Raw genomic sequence first — 26,809 nt, 5'->3', positions numbered from 1 at the left:
CCCTACCAGCAGCAGCACAGACATAAGGGTGGAAATACCAATCCATGCCACCCTTACTTCTGCTTGTGGTGGCTCTGCCTTCAGAGCTGGGCTCCTGGCCAGCAGCCCTGCTCTCCAGTTGCCCAGCTCTGAAGGCAGCGCCGCTGCCAGCAACAGTGCAGAAGTAAGGGGAGCAGTACCGCAACCCCCCCCACACAATAACTTAGCAACCTCCAAAACTCCTTTTTGGGTCAAAATCCTTGTAATTACAACACTGTGAAATTTCAGATTTAAATAGCGGAAATCATGACATTTACTATTTTTTAAATCCTGTGACTGTGAAATTGACAAAAATGGACTGTGAATTTGGTAGGGTTCTACTTATACCCCTTTGATTTCTACACCTTAGCTCTGCCTTGACACCATTTGCACTTATTCCTAGAAATTGCACCAAAGACAGAATGCAATAGGTGTTTAACAGACAAAGCAATGCTACAGTGTCCCTGCTATGCATGTGGAGAGAGGCAGTTCCCATACAAATGGCCCATGAGGGAGACTGCGCCTATACATAGAATCTCAGGGTTGGAAGGGACCTCAGGAAGTCATCTAGTCCAACCCCCTGCTCAAAGCAGGACCAATCCCCAGTTTTTGCCCCAGATCCCTAAATGGCCCCCTCAAGGATTGAACTCACAACCCTGGGTTTAGCAGGCCAATGCTCAAACCACTGACCTATCCCTCCCCCCCATATGGGGTGGCAGTATCATGGGGTGGGGAGGGCGTGACCCTATACACAAACTGGGGAGGGGGCAGGACCTATATGGCAGGGAGGAAGAGCATGCCCCACAATACATTGGATGGGGGAAGAGATAATATCCCCTATATATATGTGAGTGAGTGCCTCCCTATATATGTTGAGGGAAGTGGTCCCTCTACACATGGGCAGGGAGTGTCCCCTATGTATGTTGGAGGAAGTGCCCGGAAGGAGGGGGGTGTTCCCCTATGTACCTTGGGGGAGGTGTCCCGTATGAATGCTGGAGGAAGTGCCCGGAAGGAGGGGTTGTTCCCCTATATCCCTTACAAGGGCAGGGAATGCCCCCTCTCTGCCGGCCTAGAGGCACAGGGCAGGCGGAGAGTCTCACGCACGGCGGGGAAAGGCCCCGCTGTACACGGGGGGATCCCCCCCCACACCGCCGCAGGCCGGGGCTCGGCACTTCCCGCTCCCGGAACGAGCCGAGCGCCGGGTGCCCGCGATTGGCCGCCTGTGGCCCGGCCGGGGATATCACATGGCGCGCCGGGCCCGGCCCCGCAGAGCCGGGGGATGGAGGCGCAGCCGGGCTTCTCCGAGGAGCAGTTCCAGGCCGCCTGCCGGGAGCTGAGCCAGCCAGCGCCGGCCCCGGCCCCAGGGGGAGCCTGGCAGCTCCTCGTGGAGACTATGGGCATCAGTATCTACCGGCTCTACGACGAGGTACCCTGGAGAGGGGTCACCTGGCCGGCGGCCCCTATAGGATTGAGGGGTCCCTTATGTACGCGGGGGCGGGGCATGCCGTGTCTATGAGAGGCATTCATTCAGTGTGGTATCCTCGGGGGGAGAGGCAGAGGCAGGGCCCCTCTTTTGGGGGCATTCACTGGAGACATGGGGAGGTGGGGGCACCCCCTGTATCCTGGAGGAAGGGGGGCATACTTGATATCAGTGGGGAAGTGCTCCCTGTGTAGGGGAGCAAAGGGCAAAAGTCCATAAAGGAGAGTATTCACACTGTGCCTGGGGAACTGGGCATGCTCTGTACAGGTGGTTAGTTGCCTATATATGTGGGGCAAGGTGGGATGCCCTGTGTAGTGGGCATTCTCATTACATGAGGGAAAGGGGGAAGGACTCCATTATTTGGGGGAGGGGAGCACTATATATATATATATATATATATATAAACTTGGGCATTTCCTTTATATGGGGAACATTCACAACACATAGGCTATACCCAGTTCCCGTATCTATGCTGGATAGGGGCATTCCCTATATAAATGGAGAAGGCATCTATATATCGGGCGATGGCTCCCCCATATTCAGTGGAGGAGGGGGGAAGTGCTCATCCCTTATCTATGGGTGCATATCTATAGCTACAGCAGGTGAATACTGGGTATCCCCTACATCTAGGGAGAAACAGCCCCCCTATATATTGATGGGAGGCAGAAATGATTGTCATCAGTATAACTGAATGGAAGTAGGACTAATTGTTAGCTGGAGACAGTTTACCACCTAGAAACTTTTATGTGGGGTTGCTCTCTGTAGAAGAGTATCCATGTTCATGAGTGGAAGAGGCTTGTGTATTTAACTAGATATTAAAAAGTGGGAACATGTTCTGCTGATTAGCTAGACAGGCTGAACTGCTCCCCTGTGCCAGGCACCTCTCTGTCATCTGTTTGAGCTCTAACACCCCTAGCTCAGTGTCTCCTGAGTCACAGAAAGCAGCTTTCAGGCTAATGCCATTAACTGCTGATGGGGAAAGCTGTTGCAGCTGCAAACACTGCCTGTTTCCCTAAAAGCTGTGGCAGGGCCTGCAGATTACTGAGCGTTTAAGGTTTAGTCACACTTGGTAATTTGGAAACTCCTGATGGAGGGCTCTGCTTGGTGAGAGGAAGCCTTTTAGTCTGAAGGAAGTAGTTTACTGATTTCAGTGGGAAATACCCGTCTCCCCCTTCTTCCTCCCTCCAATAAAAATCTATCTCAGGGGAGAATGACAGTGGATCCCTTAAGGAGGAAGGCTAGGGAACTTATTACTCCACCTTCAAATACCATCTGTTCCTAATCTTAGAATCTTCAGTAACTTTCCAGGTACATGTCCTGTCTCCATCTCCTTCTCTTTTTAGCTGATGATGTTGTTCACTGCTGGCCACATCATCAAGATCCTGGCCCCAAATCAAGCAGAGCTTCAGAAAATATTGTAATAAATCCCCCATCAGCATTAAAATCTTCACTTCTTGGTTTTGAGGGAAGATTATGGCTGAGATGTCCAAAACTGCCTGAGTTGGTTTTGATACAGTTCAATGGTTATAAATGTTTTAAATATTCAAGGCTAGAATCTATCTTTAAAATTAGCTTGCAGTTGAATATAGATATTTTCTATCAGTGGCAGCTGATACTTTATTGTTACTTGGTAACTAATCCATTTTCCTGACTTATTCAAACATTTAGGTATAAATATGGTTCCAAAATGTCTTCATTTTTGTAGTTTTAGTTACTCTTCTTATCACATACTTAACAGGTCAGTGCTATTGTTGCATTGGAATTAAATTATATGATACCATGTAGGGCAAAGCTTTACAGAATCTAGTATTGTCATAAAATTGTTCATCAACTTATTTTTAAAAAGTCTGTGGAAGCAGTTTTGTTTCCTGCTGTCTCTGCAATCTGAATATTGCAATATTTTGGTAGTGCACAAGAATGGGAAAGAGAACTTGGCTTGAAACTGACCAAAATGAAGCCAACTAGCCTGTTTTCTCTTTCAGAGCTCAATAAAATAAAAAAAGCAAATGGCATAAATAATCAAAAGTAAATGACACTTTAAAAGTTAAATTCATTTTAATAATCTATGGTATCTTTACCTGAATTAGAGATAGCTTTTACATATGATTTTCTAGCTTCAGTGGCCTCTTAATTGCAATTTATATCATTCAGCATACCCTAAGAGCTATTGAAAATGCAGAATTAATCAAATTGTATGTCACTTTCCAGCTAGATCAAATGTGGACTAATTCTCAAAACAAATTTTCTTGAACTATGAAAGGTAGACTTAGCTAAACTGAATTAGGAAATATATTTCCATTAGCAGTTACACTTACTCATCATCCGATTTAAAACAGACAAGATTTGGTTAGATCCAAATAGCTTGCTAGGAGTGGGTAAGTTGAATTGAAATGGAAGGACTAGAAATATGGCTACTGTCACAACAGTAACACGGAGACTGATTACTGACTATCTACCCATGTATAATGTTTATACTTTCTCAGGTTTCAGAGGAACAGCCGTGTTAGTCTGTATTCGCAAAAAGAAAAGGAGTACTTGTGGCACCTTAGAGACTAACCAATTTATTTGAGCATGAGCTTTCGTGAGCCACAAGTGAGCTGTGGCTCACGAAAGCTCATGCTCAAATAAATTGGTTAGTCTCTAAGGTGCCACAAGTACTCCTTTTCTTTATACTTTCTCAGTGAGCTGCTTTGTAGCATGATTCCCTGAACACTGCTGGCAGTGAAGGCCTCTTCCCCATTTCTCCCCTTTCCTGGCTCCTACGGCTATGAAACTTGGTATATTTTTGTTATTAAATTGGGCTTTAAAAACCCACTAGTCTAAGAGTGGCAGCCTAGTGGTCATATCAGGCTGGGTCAGTTTGAGGTTCCAGCAGGCCTTCTTCCTAAATTGTCTGGGCTGACCTGCTGAGGACCAGCGTTAATTTTCTGTATAAAGAGCCATCATCTGCACTCTTGCAATCTCCACTTCAGGATTGGGTTGAAAGCCCTTTAGAGGATCACTTTGGTCTCCGCTCACAGCCACTCCAGTCTTCTCGTGTTTCTCGCTGCTTATTGTAGAAGGGTGCTGACGAATGTTGCTGATAAAGCTGTTCCAACTGCTCTGTGCTTCTGTCCTTGGAGCTCTGGTGTTATCAGCACTAGCAGAGAGCGTAGCCTGCTAATTCAGCAGCCCTTGATGTTACTCATAAAAAAAAGACCACTGGCACAGTTCAGTGACAAAGGCACTTGGCCAGCTTTATTGCCCTCAAGGTACAGTGCTAGTGTCCCACAGGAGCTACAGGTACACTAACACATGAGTGCCCAGTGGCAAAGAGCAGCTCAGTCAGCAGCGGGAGTTTCTGCTGTCCCCTTGGCCACACAAAGGGTTAAGGTGAAGTACCGGCACATTTATAGACTGAGACAAACAACTGGGATAAACAATTTATGTACCATGTTACATGTTTCACGATATATAATTTTTTTTCCCTCCCCTTGCTCCTGATATTTCAGACAAAACATCCCTATTCATTATTCGGTCAAACCATCTTCTCTTGTACTAGATTGGGGTGTATCTGTACTAGCCTTCTGGAATGAATTTACATAAATATCTAGTTCCTAGTATGCTAGCAACAACTTTGCCAAGTTAACGTACCACAAAGTGAATTTGTAAGATCTGTTTAATACACAGCCTGACTTTGGTTCATAGCCTCTGGTTCAGGCCTCAAATCTTGCACCAGGCCCAGTGCTCCAGGCTCTCTTTCTCTCCTACACTTGTGGCAGGCACTTATTTATTTGGGAATAAATATGTTCCACAACAGATGGTACTAGAGAGCAACTCCTGGCCACAGCTATAAAGGGTTCCAGGCAATGAGGTCTAGTATTGGAGGAAATCTCTCTGTATTTGGCATACACAACATCCTTAGCCAGGCTTGAGGGTTGGGTATAGTATTACAGTCAACAACAGCTGGAGTCAGTGGAAGCCTCCCTGATTTGTTCATGAGTCCCTTGGTCCTTCTCCCTTTCAAACTCCCTCTGGGCATTCTCTCACTTGGGGATGGCTGCCGGTCCCCTGCAACATTAAATATCTTCTGCTGGTCTGTCTTTTTCCATGAACAGACCTCTCTGATGTGTAAATTCAACTCATCCTTCCTGCCTCTGCACCTGAGTGGAGGCTGCCCAGCACAGTGGGGAAGAACCTGGGAAACCGCTTATGGAGACCTCCTGCTAACAGCCTGTCATGCAAGTTGACCTTGAGTCCCCTGCAGTGTGCTGAGTACCAAAAGCCACTATTCACGGACCCTTCTTAGGAATGATGCGATGGAACTTTTGATTCGTTCTTTTTCTTTTTTCTTTTTCTCTTCTCCCCCCCCCCCCCCATGTGAGTGCTGCAAAAACTTCACTTGAGCTGCAGGAAGAAGTGATGAGTGTGCTATGGTAGCAAAGTTGGCAGTTGGGGAGGGGGGGAGGAAACCGAGCCTGATCAGCTGGGACAGTGTGGGAATATCCAATGACCATGTGATCAGTAGCTGGGCAGGATGCTTTTGAAGCACTCCGCTAGATGGTGGAGATCTTTGCACTACCTGTTAGTAAGGCCTGAGGAAGGGGCAGTGATAGGGCTCCCATGTTGTGAGCATCCTTAGGAAGGAGAGCCGAGGACTTCTGAAATAGTTAATATGCCTCTTGGTTCTGGCAGGTTTTCAGCAGGGGGAGCTGCGCACGTTCTGTCTCCCGCCGGAGGTTGTGATTGATCAACCTCTTGACCTCCCAGAGAAAGAGGTGGATAGTTGGTCAAGATCCCATTGTAGAATCTCATTGATTTCAGTGCAGCATGGCAGAGCTTCCAGAATCTGCCTGTTGGATCTCCTTGCGTGATCAGGGCCTAAGAAATTGATCAGTTCCTTAGTTCACCAGTCTACGAAATGGGGATCATATTTGTACCACTGGTGTCCCCAAATTAATTTGTTTTGGAGGCATGGCAGATGAAAGATCGTTTAGGGTTAGACAAACAAAATATTCCAGTTATAGGTTCAAACATAGTGTCCTCCGCATTGGAACATCCTGCTCAGCTACACATAAATATACATGTTTTCCCCTAAATTCTGAAAGGTATCTCTAAGGAATAGTGAGATCAAAACGTGGAAGTCTTGTAATTACTTTTTAAGAAGCAAAAAATACATATTAAGGGATTAAACGTGGGTTCAGGAAACACCACCTCTTGACTCTGGTGGTTTAGGTGCCCTGTTTCTTGGGATGTTCTTTCCTAAAAGGAAAACATAAAGGAGAAAGCAAACAAATAGGTCATCCAGGTCCCTGTGAAAGGGGAAGGGTGGCTGGGGAAAGTCTGATTCATTCCCATTACAAGAAATAGAATTGTCACTTCAGGGTAATCTGTTTTTCTTCTGTCACTGTGTGGTAATGTATTCCCCTATTTATAGTATGGGAGTGGTAACCTGTAGTATTGAAATGAAAGCATGTTAGTGTGTGGAATACACACAGTAAATAGCTAGCTAATGAGGTTTGCCAGGTACTTGAAAGAAGTATAAAATAGGCAATGTTTTTGGTGGAATCTATGAGGAGGGTACAAGTGTGCAGAACCGCATTGTCTGAGTAACTGGGTACTGCACAGTAGCTGCCAGTAAAGTTGGTCATAAAATAATAGTTGTTTTTGAGGAGAAACTTTAAATTTGCTCTTGAAATTTTGTTTGTTTCATCCTTCTCCCCCTGAAAACGTCTGTCTTTCTCTTTCTCTCTCCTCACACTTTCCCTTCCCCCTCCCTGATAATTGCCAATTGAAAAAGGGGAAGGGGAGAGGGTGGGGGAACCCCCAAAAGCTTGGTTTTTGTTGAAAAAAAGGGAAAATTCTTAAATGTTTTTAGAAAAAATGTCATTTCCCATTTTATACGATTTTATGTATCTTTTATAATAGGAAAAATATACCACTTCGAATTGCCAGTAAAATCAATTATAGTGCAATGGTGCAGTATTTCCGCGTAGTCTGATAACTGTGAGCGGATAATCTCTCTTAACCGGGTGTTATAAGTTACTAAAAATGGACGCTTTCAAACAAATTCAATAGAACTCCTGCTGACTATTGTCTAACTTGACCCTCACCAGTAGACTATTTTTAAGTCCTGACTCAACAGGCTGTACCCTGTGCTATGCTATGAAGCTTGCTAAACTTCCCCCTGATGAACCCTGGATGGAACTAGGCCTGCATTCAATCTACTATCTCACTAGGCATGCACTCCTGCAGAAACATCAAGAGCACTGGGCCTTTGACTTACTTCTGGAGAAATCATATGAGACTAAAAAATATTTTCCCTTTGAAAAATATTTTGAAGATGGAAATTCTTAAATATTGAAAATGGGGTCTCGGGTATATCTTTGATCAGCAGGACCCTCACCTTGACTTTAAGGGTCTGATCTAAAGTAGTTTGATTTCTCTTGTACCTCAGTTCCCCATCTGCAAAATAGGGAACTTTTATTATCCCCACCTTGTCGGGCTGATTATGAGGATAAATTCGTGTGTGGGCATGAGAGAGAGAGAGAGAGAGAATCATTCAGTGAAATTCTACAGACTGTCATGCAGAAGATCAGACTATTCTAGTGGTCTCATTTGACCCTAAAATGTATGAAGGGGGGGAAAAAAAAGTACTTGGGAATTCTTTCATAATCTTGCATTTCATACTGGCATTTGTTGCAGTTGCAAGAATGACCCTCAAATATTAAACTGAAATTGAGGTGTGAATCGGGGGGTTATTGGGGATGGATGACTAGGATTCTCCATGTTCATCCAGAAATGGATAAATTCTGAGGGTGGGTGGAAATATAGGATGTACTTAAAGGAATTCAGGGTGCACATCAACAAAACAATGATGATCGTCACACAGATCTCTTGCACCTGCGAATTCTCTCCTTTTGGATTTTATTGTAGGATTGTGCTGAGTGCCTAAAACTTATGAAAAGGATGATTGGTCAAAATCCATTTCCACTCTGCAGATGAAAGTTTGTAACGTTTTCTGGCAGATGTGGCATCAGTTTAGTTCTCTAACTAGCTCTTGCTAATGGCTGCAGTTCTGTGAAGATGCCTGATCTCGCTAACTGTAGGCAAAATAATAGAACTTGTACCCGGGTATAATGTTGCAGTGTGGATAGAATGTCTCATAGGTTACATCAGAAGAAGCAGAACTGGGAATACAATGTAAACTATCCAAACTACTGAGGATCGCATAACTGGGGGAAACAGGCTCAGCAGGCATTAAGTCTGTGCTGGGCTAAGACTGGGCCAAATTTGGCTGTTACCCTGGATTTCAGCTGATCACCTCCAGTGATTCCAATGGACTAAAGCTGAAACTGAATTGGCGTACCTGAGAGAGCAGGCTTCAAAGCCTGCTGAGTTGGTTCCCTTGAATGTAGACATCTTGGTATTCTGCTTTAGTACATTAACTGTCTGCTATCCTACTGGCCAGATGGGAAGCTGGCTGGCCCTGCCTGTTCAGGGGCAGCACGGTTCAAGTAGTTGGCAGTGAATCCTGGGAGAAGGGACAAGTGCAGCCACAATTATCTAAATGTAGCTTCTCTGATTCTCTGGGGAGACGTGACAAGAGTTTGGATAGTTGAGGTTGGATTGTATACAAAGGTCATGTTTTGAAAAAGGGTAATAAAGATGCTAAGTTTAGTCTGGTTGTACAGTGTACCATCTCTAAATGTTTAGCTGGCACGCGACTCTGAAATCTTGAGAATTTCTGTCTTCAGGCTCTGTTAGCCTTGAACTCATTTTAAATTCCTGTCTCTCAGCATGTCTCTTGCTACAGTAGATGTGTATGCATAGGAGTGATCCTCCATTCCCCTTGCAAAGCCTGATCTAATAGTTTAAACCTTGGTAAGCAACTTGAGAAAATCCAATAATTTGGCAAGTACCCTTGATTATTGTAGTGTAGAGCTCTGTGAATGTTTGTTGCTTGCTGGCGGTTGCAAAAAGTAAAAAAAAAAAAAAAAGAGAGAGAATTTTTAGACTTTTTGATTCACTGAAAATTCAAAATTTTGTTTTGTGCTGAATGAAATGTTTTGTTTGGACACTGCTTTTATTTTTTAAAGTTAGAAAATGAAATAAAGAGCTTGAATCATAGAATGGAGGAGGTGGTGGTGGGGTTATCCCCACTTACCCTCAGTGGCTGAGTGGTTAGAACTCTCACCTGGGATGTGGGAGATCTATGTTTGAACCCAGGTGTCCCTCCCTCCCAGGCAAGTGCTGCTGTGGCTACTGGGCCTAAACATTTGCCCCAATTGTAGCTCATATGTAAAACAAGATGTGCAAGTTCATAACAGGTCACACTAACCTATAACATTTTGCCTGCTTGAAAACTTATCTCGGAAAATAGGTCAAGTTGTTTGTCAATAATGAATTTTATGAACAAGTGCAAGAGAACCAGGCACACAAACTGGGTTAGTCCAGACAAAACAGGCCTCCTGATAAGGTTCAAGAACTGTTGATATCGTGCTTAGTAAAAATGGAAGATGTGGAGCCAGAAATGAATGAAACAAAATTGGTGTGGTGGCTATTAGGTGGACAAAATAATGAGGGGATTAACTCTGCTGCACACGTTTCCCTTTTTGGGGTTTAAAAAGAGACTTTGGGGGAAAAAAATCACAACCATCTTCCCAGGGTGTCTTCCACTCACCTCATCTTCCCTGAGCCTGAGACAGCAGGAGCAGACCAGATCAAAATATTTTTTCTGAGAGGGAGGCCATTAAGCCTTGTTCTCGTTCAAGGAGCTTTCTCACTTGAGTTCTTAAAATCACCATGCCATCCTGTCCTTACCCATCGGGGGGATACGTAACAGCCAGCATAGCAGAGACGTACAAGATGCTGTTCCGACCCCCCCCCCCACCTCTCTCTCTTGGCTTTTCATCAAATCATAAAATCACCTGCCCTGCATCTGCACAGCAAGATGAGATGACCACAGCCCTGCCCTGTCTAAGGAGAAAAGACTCAAGCAGGTGACATCCCTGACTGGAATGTGAACCAGGATCCGAGCAACAGGTGCTGTAGTTGACCTAACAGCCAAAGCATCCATTTGTGACTGACCAACTGTCCGGCATTCCAAAAACATCAACAAAAGCCATATTTCCCTCACCTTTTCTATCCCATCTCTCCTCCATATTCAGCCTGCTTGTCCATTAGAAACAGGTGAAATGAGTACCCTTTACACATCTGGACTGAGGGTAAAATTAACCCTTCACATCAAAAAGTTTGTTTTGAAAATAAGACTGATCTCCAAAGGGGGAGAGACTTTAAAGCAGGGGTGAGCAAACTACGGCCCACGGGACCATCCTGCCTGGCCCCTGAGCTCCTGGCCGGGGAGGCTGGCCACCGACCCCTCCCTTGCTGTCCCCCCTCTCCTGCAGTTGCGCTGCCGAGCAGCGGAGCTGCGTGCTCCTGCAGGGCAGAGCAGTAGCATGTGTAGCTCTGGCCAGGCAGCGTGGCTCCCAGACATGCTGCTCTGAGCAGCATGGTAAGGGGGCCGGGGGGTTGGATAAGGGGCAGGGGATCCCGGGGGGCAGTCAGGGGACAGGGAGTAGGGGGCGGTTGGATGGGGTGGAGGTTCGGGGGGAGAGGGGGATAGATAGGGGGTAGGGTCCTGGGGGGGGCGGTTAGGGGACAAGGAGCAGGAGGGGTTGGATGGGTCGGGGGTTCTGAGGGGGGCAGTCGGGGGTGGGAAGTGGGAGGGGGTCTGATGGGGCAGGGGCCAGGCTGTTTGGGGAGGCACAGCCTTCCCTACCCGGCCCTCCATGCAGTTTCGCACCCCGATGTGGCCCTCAGGCCAAAAAGTTTGCCCACCCCTGCTTTCAAGGCTTTAAGTTTGTTTTGCATAATCACTCAATTCCAGGTTTCAGAGTAACAGCCGTGTTAGTCTGTATTCACAAAAAGAAAAGGAGTACTTGTGGCACCTTAGAGACTAACCAATTTATTTGAGCATAAGCTGCATCCGATGAAGTGAGCTGTAGCTCATGAAAGCTCATGCTCAAATAAATTGGTTGGTCTCTGAGGTGCCACAAGTACTCCTTTTCTTTTCACTCAATTCCAGTAAAAATGCTTGTTTTTAATTTCTTGTGTTTGATCAATAAACTTTCAACTTGAGAAAGAACGTGTTCGCTGAGGAGCGAAATAAAACCAAGGCCTCTGTAGAAGAAAACCCCTGAACCTAAGTATCACTGTTTTTTAATGTTGGACAGTGAAAGCGCGTATAAACACCTTGAAATCAACACAACCTCGCCCTAGTCCAGAGGCTATGGGATATTCTGTGGTGGGACTCTGTCTGCCCTGCGGAAGCTGTTCCATGGGGAGAGAGCAGGGGAGAGAGCGAACACAGCTTTCTAGCCCTCAGGTAGGCCACTGAACCTGGGCTTCCCATGTTCCAGGTGAGTGCCCTAACTGCTGGACTACAAGACATAAGGGGAGGGAGGTGTTTTGTGAATGGTGCCTAAATTCCCTTGTGCGTCTAGCCTGAAATATCAAAACGTTTTACGTTGGTAATATCCGAATGATTCGTTTCAACGCATCTGCAGTTTTTTTTTCATTTTGACTGAAGCGGTCAGTCGAAATCCACGTTAATTCACAAAATGTTTTGGTTGACCTGGATCTGCATCTTCGGTGGGAGGAACAATATCGAATCAATTGGTCTCTCCACTTTCTGCCCTTACATAGCAGCATTTTGAACCTTCATACGGCATCTTAACCAGTGATGCTATATTTTTGGGAAGCCCAGATTGTCCTCTTGCACAGTGAATGCAGTTGAAGGCTTTGATGAAATCTCTCTGATGTTTAAGGCTAATCTTCTCTGGCACGCAAGCTCTTTCTCAGTCAAGCTAGTAATGCAAGGGGGGTACAGCTACTCTGCTACTAACGGCACATTGGCTACCCTGTGCTGCTTGAATGGTATTTTGCAGTGTAGTCCCTCTCAAGCTCCTTCACGCTTGCTAATTGACCCAGATCCTTGTCTGGGGGTTGTTTTCGTAACTATGACATTTTTTACATGGACATGTAGTTAGTCTGACTCTCAACCATAGACCCACAGCTCCTTATTTGTTATATGCAGATCAGGCCGTGCTATGTATCGGGTTTTCTCATCAGCCACCCAAGGGGCACATCTGGTGGTTTAGGATGGCCCAGGTGAGTGAGAGTGGCTCCATAGTGAAATAACACTCAGTCAGCACTGAGTGACTTCATTAGCATCACAAAGTAGCTCTGTCCCCATTGTATTATTAGCTCAAGCATTAGCAGCACTTGAGGTTCGACCCACCTCCAGAATGGGCCAGCTGGTTCCTGTTTAAAGCACCACCAAATTCAAGCTAGAGAGCTGTGTCAATGGGAGTCAGGTTGGGGCAACACTTGAGTTATACCTCAAGATAACCCATTAATGAAGACAAGCTCCGAGAGAGGGAAGAAGTGTAAAACACAGCACTGGATTTAGAATGTGTGGATGCTGCCATTGTAAGCTTAAATGAGAAGGAAGTGCTGTCTGGCATTTGTTTTCCCAAGCAGATAAACGGTAGGGGGATAAAGGGTTCAGTGAGATAAACTTTTTGCTTCTGTCCTTTTAACTTGCTCTACTACGTCCTAGCTTAAGTTATGGATGTTGACGGCAGGATTATAGTTTTCAGCAGGCTCAGTTTGTGGCTTTTCAAGAGACACGAAGAAACTGGAAGGGATCCAGCAAAAGAATAATAAAGATGATTCTTTTCCTGCGACAGCATAGCAATGAGCTATTATATGAGAGACAAAGGGAATACAATTAATGTTTCCTAGCCCATTAGTGGGATTAGGGAAATGTGAGTGATTATCCTGCCTTGTATTATTTTTATAATGTAAATGCAGATAAACTGTTGAAATGGAAGAAAATCTTGAACCCCACACTGCATTTGACAGTGGATAGTTACCTCTCAAAACTGTAAATTTGAAAGTCTGTCCAACAAAGCAGTGCATATGCTTGTTACGGTGAAAGTTAGGGTCCATTCTGCACTGGATAGACATGCCTATAACTCTGATCCACAGCCTCTTGACGTCAATGAGATTCTTTCGACTGTTGTCAGTTGCCTTTGCGTCACGCCCTGGATGAGGAGTTGTCAGCAAGCTTTCAGCATTTCATCGTTGCTAAAGGCCCATTGGCAAGTCGAGATCTTTCATTGCATACCTTGGGCACAATGAGGGAAAGAGCAGTTACAGGGCATCTACTTGCTTTTGTAAGTTTGTCATAAACTTAGCATGATCGTGGAGTTTAACTGTACTACTTGTGGAACTATAGTTGTTAATTGGAGGGGCATTTACTTAACTTTTGGGATTTGTCTCGTCTAAAGTAATTTGTACTAATATAGCTACTACAGTGTAAATGCTTAACACAGACACACTCTGCTGGTGCAACGTGCTCCAGTAGCTTACTGGGTAAGTTAGAGTGGTACAAGCCTCATCTGGGACCAATGCTGCTCACATTGGCAGTTTGCACTCCCTCATTGTAAATTAAACAGGTGCGGGGGGGGGGGGGGGGGGGGGACAGAACAACCCAGTGTAGACAGAGCCTTAGTGGTGTGTGCTTTAAAATAACAGTGGCGATTATATATTCTCTCTCTCTTTATAGGTATTTCTCCCTACCACCGTTCTTCGTAATGTAATATTATTTCATGTGATCAGGATCAGATACAGAAGATTCCATTACGAGTTCAGTAGCATTGATCACCTTTGGTAGTGTGTTTTCAGGGAATCCTAATCCAGTTAAAGTATCCCTACATTTTTATTTGCTCTTATGAGTAATAGAGGAACCAAATTAATGAGAGGGGGGAAATAGCAGAAAAATATACTGTGCTGTCGGAATGCGTCAAATGTTGGCTTCCTCTTGTGTATAAAAAGGAGTTGCCAAATTTTTGGTGACCAAATAAGGGAGGCTTGTGCTGCCATCTTACCTGGATTGGAAAAACACACGTCAGACTCTAAGGGTGTAGACTGGTTATTTTGTTGTCTCTTGTCAATGGAAATACAGGGTAAGGCTCAGGAATGTCTTTGTTATATGTGTTGTGTTGTTTTGTTTTTAATATTTAACAACACGGACAGCTCCTGAATCCTGTGTTTTTTTTCATGACCTTTTATGAACACAATGGAACCTGTCACGTAAGAAGCCATTCTAACGTCCAAAAGTTACATAAAACGCTCCCAAAGGGTAGGGTGGGGTGGGGGTGGAGAGGAAGTTACTGGTAAAATTTAAAATTAGGGAGAGTGTTTGGAATCCTTGTAGGAATAAGGAAAAATATCCTCTTACCTGATACTAATCCCTTTATTTATTAAAAAATCCTTTTAATATCCAAAGTAGGATATATATATATATATATATATATATATATATATATATATATATATATATATTAGACTCAATCATTAAAACCTCTTTCAGTGCTCCTCTTGTAAAGCTAGCTACTGTACATATCATAAGGGGAAAGACGTAACTTACTTTTACAGGATGTATATCTGAGGACCAGATGGTCCCTAAATTTGCACATTAAGCTGAACGCACCAAATTGCATGTTAAGCTGAATACACCAAACTGGACACTCCAGTCCCAATCCTGCAGACTCTTACACATGTGACTGACATTTACAGGTGTCAATGATCCCACTAAGTACAATGCCACTGCTTACATTTGTAAAACTACACACACGCATAGGTATTCTAGCAAGGCTGGGACAGTAAATTTATTTCAGGAAGATCTATCTATCTATCTAAAATATGCACGGTTGGAAAAACCTGAAATAACTGACAAGGTCTACTGCAAGGTCTTCCATAGAGGAATGGGATACTTTGAAACACCATGATAATCACAAAATTACATGTCACCAGCTTCCAAACTTCCTTCTTTTTAGGCTTAAAAGCTATTTCTAAAGCTGCTGCCATTGGATAACTATAGATTCAGTGCATCATTCCTCTTAGCTGTCTGGAAGGGACTTACTTGGATATTGGCTTGGTGAAGTGTACCATTTTGCCAAAATTACCCCGAGATGGTCTCATAAAAATGGAAATATATTAGTAATGCCTTATTACAAATGTGGTATGAATCATGCTGTATCTTTTTTTAAATATTTCCTTTTCTTTAAATATTGTGCATGTAAAAGGCTGAGTTGACGACACTGGCACCCAGGAATGAAGTGTTACCCTGAATGTACCCTATTCTGTGGATAACCGAAGTAAGACTACCCGAGTGGGCTCTGATTCACTTTGTCCAACTCCATTAAAGTCAATGGGATTACACCGGCTGTAAGGCAGTTCAGGATTGGAACTAATGGGCCAGATTGTGATCTCAGTTACGCTCTTCAGGGAATAGGCAACTCTCAGGATGAGGGTGCTGAAACTACATACCCATCCATTATTTGTCTCTTGATGTATTGGGTGTTCTAGTTCCAGTGGTGGATTTGTGGTGAGGACAGGTAGGCCCCGAACAAAGACCAACAATTCTGTTCACACAGACCATTGAATAGCTATAATATTCCCCAGCCCCCTTGGGATTGCTCGCTCTTATAGTTGACACTTAAAAATCTTATTCTCATTGTTTTAATTAGTACTGACGTAGTAGTAACAATAGTGTAAACACTGCTCCATATGCACAGATGGAATTTCCATATGTTATGTGAAACTTTAAAAGCATTAACACATGAAATTGTGTGCTAGGGGAATTGAGGGCTGGGATTTCAGGATGCTTGCAGAAGGAAAACAGCTAATATCCAAGACTCTCAAAATATGACTCTCTCTCTCTCTCTCTCTCCCTTACTTATAGGTATAGCCTGTGTTACAACTATACATCAAAATTAGGAATAAGATTCCCACTGTGCTTAACATTTTACAGCAGTAGTGATTACTGTGGGTCATGCATTACCTTGTCATGTTTCACAACAAAAAATGCCTATTTATAGGTCAGATTGTGATACCTTGATACTGTGCCACTGAAGTCAATGGGAACAGGATCAGTCCTATCCTTTATACTGCCATTTACCCCAAGCAGTCCCACTGAGTTCCTGGGAACTATTTGTGGAGTAAGGCACTAGTTGATGTGAGTAAGGGAACTGTGAAGTGGCTCTGTGTGAGGGAGTCTGTTACACTTCCATATACAAACATAAAAACAAGGCCATATTGCAAATAGATTGCATTGGGGATTGTTTTTAAAAGGATTTGCTTTCCCAGCTTACGTAGGTTTGCAATAAGTGCCCCACCTTGCTTCCTTCAGCTGCTTTTCATGCAATAGAATGTTTCCCTTTCCTGTGTGATGCCTTTTTTCGTCTGTTCCATTTCCACAGCAATCAGGACTTTATGAGTATAAAATCTTTGGTGGCCTTGCCGATTGTCCCCCAGAGTTGCTTGCAGATGTCTATATGGATTTAGACTACAGAAAACAATGGGATCAATATGTTAAAGGTTAGTAAATAATCAAATTACTTTTTAAAAGTTAAAAAATAAGTTTTATCTTTAACTCTCCCCCCCGGAAGGCTTTCTAAAATTTCTCTCTTCTCTTAGGGCCACGTTCCCCAAAGGACTTGAGGTCACATTTTCAGGTGCTCAACATTTACAATTGAGGCCAGATTATCAAAAGCACTCGTCACCCAACAGGCACCCAATGTTATACCAATAAGTAAAAATGTGGCGTATAACAGATACATTCTTGCCTAGTCATGGCCAAACTTCAAATATCAAGGGAGAGCACCCCACAGCATCAGTCCTTGCCACTCCGAAGTACTTACGTGGCCCTCATTACCACAGGATCCAAGTTCCTAACCATTGCAAGTGTCTTTATCCTTGCATCACCCAGGGAGGTGGAAGTGGTATTATTTCCATTTTACAGATGGGCAAAACTCAGGCATGAAGAGGCTAAGTGACTTGCCTGAGGAGGCAGAAGAAGTCTCAGAGTTGAACCCAGGTCTCCCAAGGAGGAGGTTGGCACCTAAACCATTACTCTGTTCTGGCAATGGGGGAACATCTTCCTTTGAAGTGCTCTTTACCTGGTGATACCGTACCCAGAAGGCCTGAATGACAGTGCTGGTGCTCACGTTCTCATCCATCCGTGTTGTCTCTTGGAGGCTGGGTCAGCACAAGCTTTGTACTATAATTTTTAATTTACAATCTTTAGAAACATTAGATGGCCTAATTGACATCAAATGCTCAGAATAGCTGTCAATTCGATGGTAGTTTTGGGGGCCTGTTTGGCAGTGGTGAGGTCAGGGTTAGCGGTCATATGCCCCACTTTTGTCTTTTTTTGCGGGGGGAAGGAGGGATTGGCAACCATCCTACCTTCCTGGGTGCTTTACAAAAATAGTGACTGTCCAACTGAAAAACCTAGAACACCTACAGTGGCCTCCCCAGAAAATAACAGTACACCTGACCACCTCCAGAACAATAACACTTCAGCCATTATTATCCACACAACAAATTCCCATGCCATCAACACCTCTATTTCTGCAAACACCTGGAGGGGGGGGTGGAATTTGCAGGGTGTCTAGAAGACTAACAGACCTGGTCTTTAGAGGGGCAAGGACTCAAGCATATGCTTACACTGAAGTCAATAGAACTTAAGCACATGCATGAAGTATTTTCCTGAATAGGGGCCCAAAGAAGCAAGTTTGAAAGCCAAGGAAAATGCTGCCAGATGCCTTCCCTTGGTTTTAAACCATGGGGGCTCTAGCCTGCATGGTTCTGTTGATTGCACCTTGGGCAGTATTGTGGAGAGCTACTTAACCTATGGAAAATGAGATGTTGATCTAAGTCCGCCTGTAGCTTCACTAGTAGAATAGGTATGAGCTAACACACAAGAACTTTTTCACTATAAAAGGCACTCACCTTTTCTACTAGCAAAGACATATCCAAAAGAAGCTTCAAGTGGAACCTTAATTCATGCACAGTATCGTACACCAAGACACAGCAATCTGTCTTTCTAATTTTCCGTTTAAATGACTTTATCAGATTCTGGTTTGTAAAACACTTAGCTAAGGCAACTACAACCTATAGTGTCTGAAGCCAACATGCTGATATCTTTTTATAATGCCTTTTTTATTCTAAGAGAATAGAAAGGAAGCAGTTGGGAAGTTACACCCTTTAAATTCTAAAATGTAGATAATGTTGCAGGGTTGGCTTCTACACCCTCATTGACTAGGGAAATAGTCTGGCTCCCTGAACTGTATCCAGAACTTGTGTATGTTTGAAACAACGATTTGATACAAGTTTGAGAATTGCTGGCTTAATGGTATTTCATACTCCAAGGTTGGACGAGTTAACTCCCTGTTGGCAGAAGGCTTACTCTAGTACTTCTTTTTAAAATACTCTGGGTAGATAGCAGAAAACTGGAGCCATTGAATATGCCCATTGTTTCAAGGGGTGGTAACGCTGATATCAGTGAAGCTTTAAATGTTGACACTCTGAACAACTTTACTGCTCATCAAAGCATGTAAGAAAGCAAGCGCCATATTATGAAGACTTATGCAATCTATTCTGAGTGATAGCTCATTTTTTGGCTAGGCCCATAACACATGGCAGAGTGGAAGGTGGTTTTGCTTTCCTGAAAAGTGGACTGAGCTTTCAAAAGACGGGCATACGCAGAGCATGCATTGCTACGTTGGGTCTGATTTGCGGTTTCATCCTACAGTGATCTCCATCTCAATGTCAAAGCTTTGGACTATAAGCTGTAGATTTGCCTTTGTCTATAAAGCACCAAACACTCCTATGGCGCAGTATAATAATTCACATGTTCATGGCTCATATACAAAAATCAGCCATTCTTCACTGCAGCACTTCATTAAAATTTTGCAGTGAAACAAGCATGTCCCTGCTTTAACAAGCTGAACTACCCGATGTTTACATTCTGTATTATAAACAAAACTGAACAGTGCTGTGGACTAAGTGAAGTACATTTTGTAATATAGCCTTGGGGGTTTGGGGTTTTGTTTTGTTTTTTGAAAAAAATTGAATGCTGCATTTTAGCATATGTGCAATTTTCAGTATAATATGTATCTCTTGGGCTCTTCAGAATGGATTATTGAAGTTCTGTTTGGTCATTCTGTCCAATGCATATTGGCATGGCACTCTCAAATTGACCTCTCTCTTGAAAAGGAGGAAGACTCACTTCTTAGCATTTTAGCTAAGAAGAATTAAATGAAAGCAATAGTTAAAAGGCAACAAATTAATACTCCAGTGACCTCTGGTGGAAAACACGATACTGTGTGGTTTGTCGTTGCATTGCAGGGACTGCAGCATACTGTGTGCACATCTTAAATGTTAGCGAAATTGCAAGTGGGCTGGGGAAAGGAAATGGGATTTTTTTTGTGTCTGTGTGGGACACCTGGTACATACATATGCACTGGGTATAATGGTAACTCTCTTTTTAGATGCACCATTTTCCCCCTCCCTCTTTCATTTTCTTTCCCACATGAAAGCCACTCTCCCCATCCTCTGTGGCATCGTTCTTTGTTCATTTGGAAGGGTAAATGCATGGTGTTTCCTCCTGTGCTACTTTCAAAGCCATTTTGTAAACACGCCCAAGAAGCTGTGAATGAGGATGACACTACAGTCTTGCAATATCTGTATGTATCGTTCAAACACTACCTTGGGTTGGGAGTGGGAGTTTCTAGGAGACAGCTGAATGGTTCCAGCATGAAAAATTATAGTGGATGCTTCCTTTGATATGAGCACACACAAGTGTCTTAACCCTGTTGGTGCTAACTCACTGGTACTGTTAACATCCTTGGGCACAATCCGACCACATGCAACTAACACTGATGGCTCTTTGTGTGTCCTTCATCTTGGTTTTTTCAGGGGCATCAGCGGACATGGTTGCCTTCCTGGTCAGATAGGAAATGCCATCCTGGCTCAGACCCATGATCCTTCTAGTCCAGTGTCCTGCCTTTGACAATGGCCAGTATTGGCTGCATCAGAAGAAAACCCTGCAGTGGACCGTTAGGGGGGGATAACTTACTCCACGGAAAGCTTCCTTCTAACCTCCAATGATTTAGTTTGGCTTAAGCTCCCTCACTCTCTCCTTCCTGCTGCTTTCTTCCCATCTGATCTCCTTAGTGAGTCATCTTGTCTCTTGAACTCTGATTCTGTTCCCAGGCGCTCCCACTCAGACTGCCTCCTGTTTCAGCTTCTAGTATGCAGAGCAAACATTGGTGCCTGCTGGTAACTCTGGAACAGAGTTAACTTATCACTTGCCAATGAATGACAAAAATGGAATTTTTAAAAAAGGGTAACCTTCCCCCACCACACACCCCAAATTCTGCTCATCGCTCGCTTTAATTGGGAGCCTCTCTTTTTCATACTTGCCACATGTTCTAATTCCATGTTAGATTGGACTGGCTGTCAAGGATATAAAGTGATTACCTGTTTTGTTTCAAATGCATGTTCAGCAACAGAGCTGTTCTGAACTTCTAGCTACAGGATGTGCATTAAAAGGAACATATTCTTATGCACAGGTTTACACAAGAGGTGGGACAGGCTTTGAATGAGTTAACTCTCTGGGTGGGAGTTTGACTTGGGCGCCTCAAAGACTATTGTTCTCTTCTTTAATCGATGAAATCAGTAGAAATGGAGATATGATTCTTCCTGCAATTTCTGGTACAATTGTTTTACTTAATTCCTGAATGGAACGGTCTACAGTAGAAACAAACTTTTCTCTTGACCTGGCTTTACTAGACCTAGCATATCCTGGTACAACTGTGCTGCGATGCAAACAGATTTTTAAATTCTTGCCACTGCTAATCTAAGTGGTGTTTTGGTATTACATATGTATAAATGTTGCAGCTGGAATTAACTCAGCGATGGCCAACACTGTTTTCCCCTCTGCCAATTGTAGAGTTGTGTGAGAAGATTTATGATGAGAAGAGAATAATCTACTGGGAAGTGAAGTACCCTTTCCCTTTGTCAAATAGAGATGTATCCTTTTAAATCTTTGTCTTGGTGGCAAAGTAACTTATTCAAGAGTCCATGCAGGCAGCTCTAAGAGTTTCGCTTGTCTGTTACTGTGGGAGTTGAAGAAGAGCCAAACCTGAGACGAGAATGAAGAGTTTAAAAGCTTGATCCTGCCATCCTTATTTGCGCTTGTGCAATGTGAATCACTCACCTGGGTATCCCGTTGATTTCAATTAAATGCATGTTCAAATGCAAGAGTCTGCAGGATCAGACCTACAATAATGCAAACGCTAAGATTCATTTAAAAGACCGAGGTGAAACATAGATTGAAACAGGTCAGAGACTGCACACAACATAAAGGCAGTGTCTGTCATGATGGGGCTGCTGGGTGCTACTGTAATACAAGTTGATGATGATGATAATAATAATATTGTGAAACTGATCATAGTTGTATAAGAACAGCCACACTGTGTCAGACCAATGGTCCATTAGCCCAGTATCCTGTCTCCTGACAGTGGCTAGTGCCAGATGTTTGAGGGAGTGAAAAGAACAGGGCAACTTATTGAGTGATCAACCCCATGTCATTCAATCCCAGCCCCTTGCAGTCAGGGGTTTAGGGACACCCAGAGTATGGAGTTGCATATCTGACCATCTTGGCTAATAACCATTGATGGACCTATCCTCCATGGATTTATCTACTTCTTTTTTGAACCCAGTTATACTTTTGTGTGTGTGCATGCATCTTTCTTCAACTTTCAGGCATCTTTCTTAACTTGCAATACAGTATGTGTATATTCGTGAACGTCGTGATATGGAGGTTGATGGGCGGAAGATCTGGGTTATGCTGGCTAAAAGCATGTCTCTTCCTCAGTGTCCAGAAAAACCTGGGATTATCAGAGTAAATAGTTATGTGCAAAGTCTGGTGCTTGAGAGTGATGGCAAGACTGGATCCAAAGGTAAGAAATATCACTTATTACAGCTAAGTAAAGTAGAGCAAGTTTTCAAATTTTATTCTACATTTATTAAGGAAATGAAATGTAAAATCTCAGATACCATCAAAGCAGGAGAGGCTAAGGACTTGAAGATACATGCAAAGGATATGGTAAAGATGTATATCAAGAGTTTTATAATCTCTGAAAATCCATGCTGAAAGAAGCATGACTGGGAATGTTACATTGGACTTCATCTGTGAGGTAAATCTAACTGGACTTGCACAATTAAGAACAGTCCAATTAGTCATTTCCCTCCACTAAATGGAGAACAGATGTCATTCATTTGAACTTATTGGATATTGGTTATTCTATTTTGATCACTGATAGCAAATGGAAAGTGGGTAACCCAGTGAAGACTCCATTAATTGAAAAGTCACTTATTAATCTCTGTGGAACCAATCTTGAAGTTCTTCTAAATAGGCTGAAGGATATTTTGGGACAAAGTTGATCTTTAAGAAAAAATGTTTTATTTGGTAACAATGTGTGTATGTAACATTACTTACATAGGGCTAAATCCTGCATTCCATAGTAAGGCAAAAACTATGGTTGTAATCAATATAGCTGCAGGCAAGAAGTAAACTTCTAATGATTTTGTTATAATAAACTCTATTCCCTTTGATGTCTGTCTCTTTAAGTTTACATGTATTACTTCGATAATCCTGGTGGCATGATTCCGTCATGGCTCATTAACTGGGCAGCCAAGGTAAGCAGGAAGCTGGGGGCAATATCTTTCTTTGTGTTGTCTAACTTGTTCCTGTGGATCCAGGATCCAAATCTGGCCTCCATAAATCAGACAAGATAAGCCAATCTTTATCTGAAGTCTTCTTCCCTCTTGGCCACTCTGTCTTGTCTTTCAGGCCTCCCTTCTGATAGCTGTCTCTTTTTAACTGTTCCTTCCCCCACACCTCAAGAAAGCTCACTCTTGATACTAAAACTCATCAGAGTTGTTTCTGCACCACTGTGGCCAGAAAAACTCATGTTCCAAAATACGAGCAGACAGATTTAGTAGTTTTCAAACTCCTGAAATACAATGTGATGTTCTAGGAACAAATACAGAATTTACTGCTTTGTAGTAAATTTAATCCTTTTGTTAGAAGCACTGTCTTCTGTTATCTCTTGGAATATTTGTAGTGTAAAATAGTGTCTATATATAGCTTTTCTCTGCGGTGTCTTTTTTACCAGCATCAGAGAATAACCACTGCATACTTTTTTTTTTTTTAAAACAGAGTGGAGTACCTGCTTTCCTCAAAGACCTGCAGAAGGCTTGCTTTAATTATTGCAAGAAAACTTGAATTGCTGCTTCGATTCTCTCTCTGAACTTGTTTCTTGATTTGATTCCCAAAATTGGATGCTTCCAAGGACAACTATTGTGAAACATTGTTGGATAAAATCTACCTCCTGAGATCTTCTACTCATTATAGTTAGGTTCCATTGGCATATGCCTTCAAAGTGGTCGAGCCTTTATTTTTTCATTTGCCATCTCTTGTGCACTTTAGCTAGATAGCTGCGCATCCTTGCTTCAACTGCTGATGCAATTACTCCCTGCTTTTCAAATAGTTTCCTTCCTTTTTATCCCATCCTTCCTCCACCACCCCCAATTCTGTATGCTTTCTACCATAGGTCCATTAGGGAAGTTATGTTAAATCCTCAACAGAGTAGAGCCCGTTACTGCTTGTTGGAGAAGAATACTGTAAAATGGCAGCTTTTTAAAGTAAATTTTGATTCTTGTGATAAATCAGGTCTCTGTACCCATTAGGTAACCAGTTCTGGCAGGTGTTGCCTTGCTAATAAAGTCCTTCTGCCAAAACTGGCTGCCCCTTGAAGGCACACTCGGGTCTAATGCACTGGATACTTTCCATGATCCTAAGTATGTTTCTTTATCCCGTCTTTTCCTAAATTTTATCCTGTATTTATTGGGAGCTGAGATTCATTGATCAGAAATACACATCCTGCTTGCTGACCATCCAGGTGGAGGATATTTGCTATATGTGTTGATAAATAACCTGCAGCCCGCACTGGGACTCATGCTATTACAGGGTATAATTAAGAGTTTTGCTATGATCATGTCTAAGTCCCAATACTGGCATTTTTGTATCTGTCAAATCTAATAGTTTGTACCTACCATGCTTTTGCCACATCCAGTTAGTTGAGGAGAGGATGGAAGAGACCTACATGTAATAAGTAAAATTGTGATGAAATAAGACAGAATGAGTCAGTTCCTTGTTCTGCTCTAATGAAAACCAATTAGCATATTAAAAGTCTATCAAGCCCTTACCTGGAAGAGTTCTGTGAGAAACACAGCTCAGATATCAACTATAACTTGAAATCCTTTTAGGACTGTCCCAGTATCAGACATTATCAGGGGATCTCCTAACTGTCATGCTAGGGACTAATTTTAAGGTTCTGCTTCCTCATTCTTGATCCTGACATGGCTTGATCCTGCCATGGGGATCAATGGCTGTCTTAAGGATAGCTCATGTTTCCAAGTCTGATACAAGGAGAGAAGGCCGAAAACCAAACTTTCCAGCTGATACTATAACTTAAGAAATCCCAGTAAAAGAGGGGAAAAAAATCACATATAGAACCTCCATGTGGGTGTGTCTGTGTGGGGAGAATATTGAGGGAAAACACTTTCACAAAGGTGATGATCTCAGGGACATAGCCCATGCTGTTAATCTAGCCAGATGCACAGCCTTCAGTGGAATGGCAGATCTTCTCTGTAACTAACGACATATAAGCATTTCTGTATATAAAAGTAATGATGTAAGTTATTTGCCTTTATACCTTATGTGCTCTGAATGGTAGTTGATGAATTAAAAACAAAACCTTGAAATTACAGATTTGTACGAGTAGCTTTTTTAAAAAAAATCTTTGCTATAAAGTTTTTGCTCCTTAATCATTTCCACATGTAGCCATAGTAATGCTGACTAATGGACATGGCAGATCATCAATTGCACTTCAGCATGAACACTGTGAGATTGACTTTTTTTTTTTTTGAAAGGTGAGTAAACTGATTGATTAATCTGCTTGTTTTTTTAAAGTTGTAAACAGTAATCATTGTCAGTTATGAGTTCAGATAGCTTCTCCACTAGAAGAAGCTGAAAATACCATAATATAAAATATATTGGAACTGATTCTCAAGTGCTGTAAAGCAGCAAATTTATCCCAGCTGAGACTCTGTCCCTGGTTTTGTAAACAGTTACTCCATCAGTGTAACTGGTGCCTTTGATACATTTTGTTTTGCAAGGCTTGAAGGCTATTCAAACACACGTGGCATCATATCATGAAGTCTACTGCTCTCTAGACTTAAGTCAGTGCAGATACACTAGTGATTAATTTGACCCACTGATAGGAATATTGATCCCACTTTGACTGGGCTTTCTCTGCCCTGTGCTGATTGGCTGCTTTGCCCTAATCCTCTCCCTTCATCTCCCTCAGTCTCTTCACCTCAGCTTCATTTCACACCGGCCCCTCTCACCCCCTATTTCTCCTACCCTGGCCCCTTCAGCCTCCTTCCCTTTTTTCCATTCAGCTTATCCCTGCCCAAGTGAACCCACCCAAAAATAAAACTAGCATAATGTTTTCTGCCCTCCTATTGTTCACTCAGCTTGTTCGTTCTGCCCATTTCTCTCCCACCCTGCATTTGTCTTGTCTATTTAGAGTGTAAGTTTTTCACAGCAGGGACTGTCTGCTATGTGTCTGTAAAGTGCTGAGCACAATGGGGTCCCGTTCTTGGTTGGTGCTTAGGCCCCACCATAATAAACATGCTGTTGCATGGCTGAAATTCTGCGCTGTGCCTCTCAGAGGCAAGGCACCGGGACATGGACAAAGGTGCTGTAAACTACCTTTATGCCCTCGATGGAGTGTATGGAAGCTCTGGAGGCCACAAGTTAATGTTTTCCACCTTTTTGGTAACTATAACGTAGGTAAAATGCAGCATTCTGATCTCCTTAAAACCTCATTTGCTTTGCATTCTATTACTCAAACTATCTGAGTCAGGCACATGATTATAGGAGAGCATCAGCCTTATTTTCATTTACAGATACAATTTGCTGCATACAATGACATATACCCCAGAATTAATTTTTGCAAAAAAAATTTGCATACAGTGCTATGACTATTTAAAAAAAAATCACAAGATAAGGGCTTGAGGCAGGAATTCCTTGGTGAAATCCTGTGGCCTGGGTTCTTCTATGTAAGTCAGACTCAATGATGCAGTAATGGTCTCTTCTGGCCCTAATCACAGATTCATAGAATTTAATTTATAATGAACTGAAACTGTCCCTGGTCGTCTTACAAAGGGTCGAGGAGGAAACTGGTCAGATCCTATCTATTTATCTCTGGTGGAACTTTCATAACTGTATAAGAAATAATTCGGAGAATTATTAAGAATAGATGAGAAATCCCCTCT

General features: G+C 42.9%; 1 protein-coding gene across 2 annotated transcripts; it reads left to right on the top strand.

Moving 5' to 3' along the window:
* The first annotated feature begins 1,040 nt into the window (after positions 1-1,040).
* On the top strand, positions 1,041-25,234 carry PCTP (phosphatidylcholine transfer protein). Of its 2 annotated transcripts, XM_048818328.2 has the most exons (6): positions 1,190-1,444; positions 16,813-16,930; positions 21,351-21,430; positions 22,191-22,362; positions 23,034-23,101; positions 23,625-25,234. In XM_048818328.2, the coding sequence occupies exons 1-6, from the start codon at positions 1,298-1,300 to the stop codon at positions 23,688-23,690; spliced, it is 651 nt and encodes a 216-aa protein (XP_048674285.1). In that variant the 5' UTR covers positions 1,190-1,297; the 3' UTR covers positions 23,691-25,234. The 2 variants fall into 2 exon arrangements, with proteins under 2 accessions (XP_074975347.1, XP_048674285.1); XM_075119246.1 differs by lacking the exon at positions 16,813-16,930 and having other exon boundaries at positions 1,041-1,444.
* Positions 25,235-26,809: the final 1,575 nt, after the last annotated feature.

The sequence above is a fragment of the Caretta caretta genome, chromosome 14 (genome assembly GCF_965140235.1).
Source record: "Caretta caretta isolate rCarCar2 chromosome 14, rCarCar1.hap1, whole genome shotgun sequence".
Lineage (NCBI taxonomy): Eukaryota > Metazoa > Chordata > Testudines > Cheloniidae > Caretta > Caretta caretta.
This window is presented reverse-complemented; position numbering and strand designations above follow the sequence as displayed.

Coding starts and splice junctions, on each gene's coding strand:
- PCTP (XM_075119246.1), top strand. CDS start 1,069: ATGCCCCCTCTCTGCCGGCCTAGAGGCACAGGGCAGGCGGAGAGTCTC. Junction 22,363..23,033: donor TGGCAAGACTGGATCCAAAG/GTAAGAAATATC, acceptor TGTCTCTTTAAG/TTTACATGTATTACTTCGAT. Junction 23,102..23,624: donor TCATTAACTGGGCAGCCAAG/GTAAGCAGGAAG, acceptor TTTTTAAAACAG/AGTGGAGTACCTGCTTTCCT.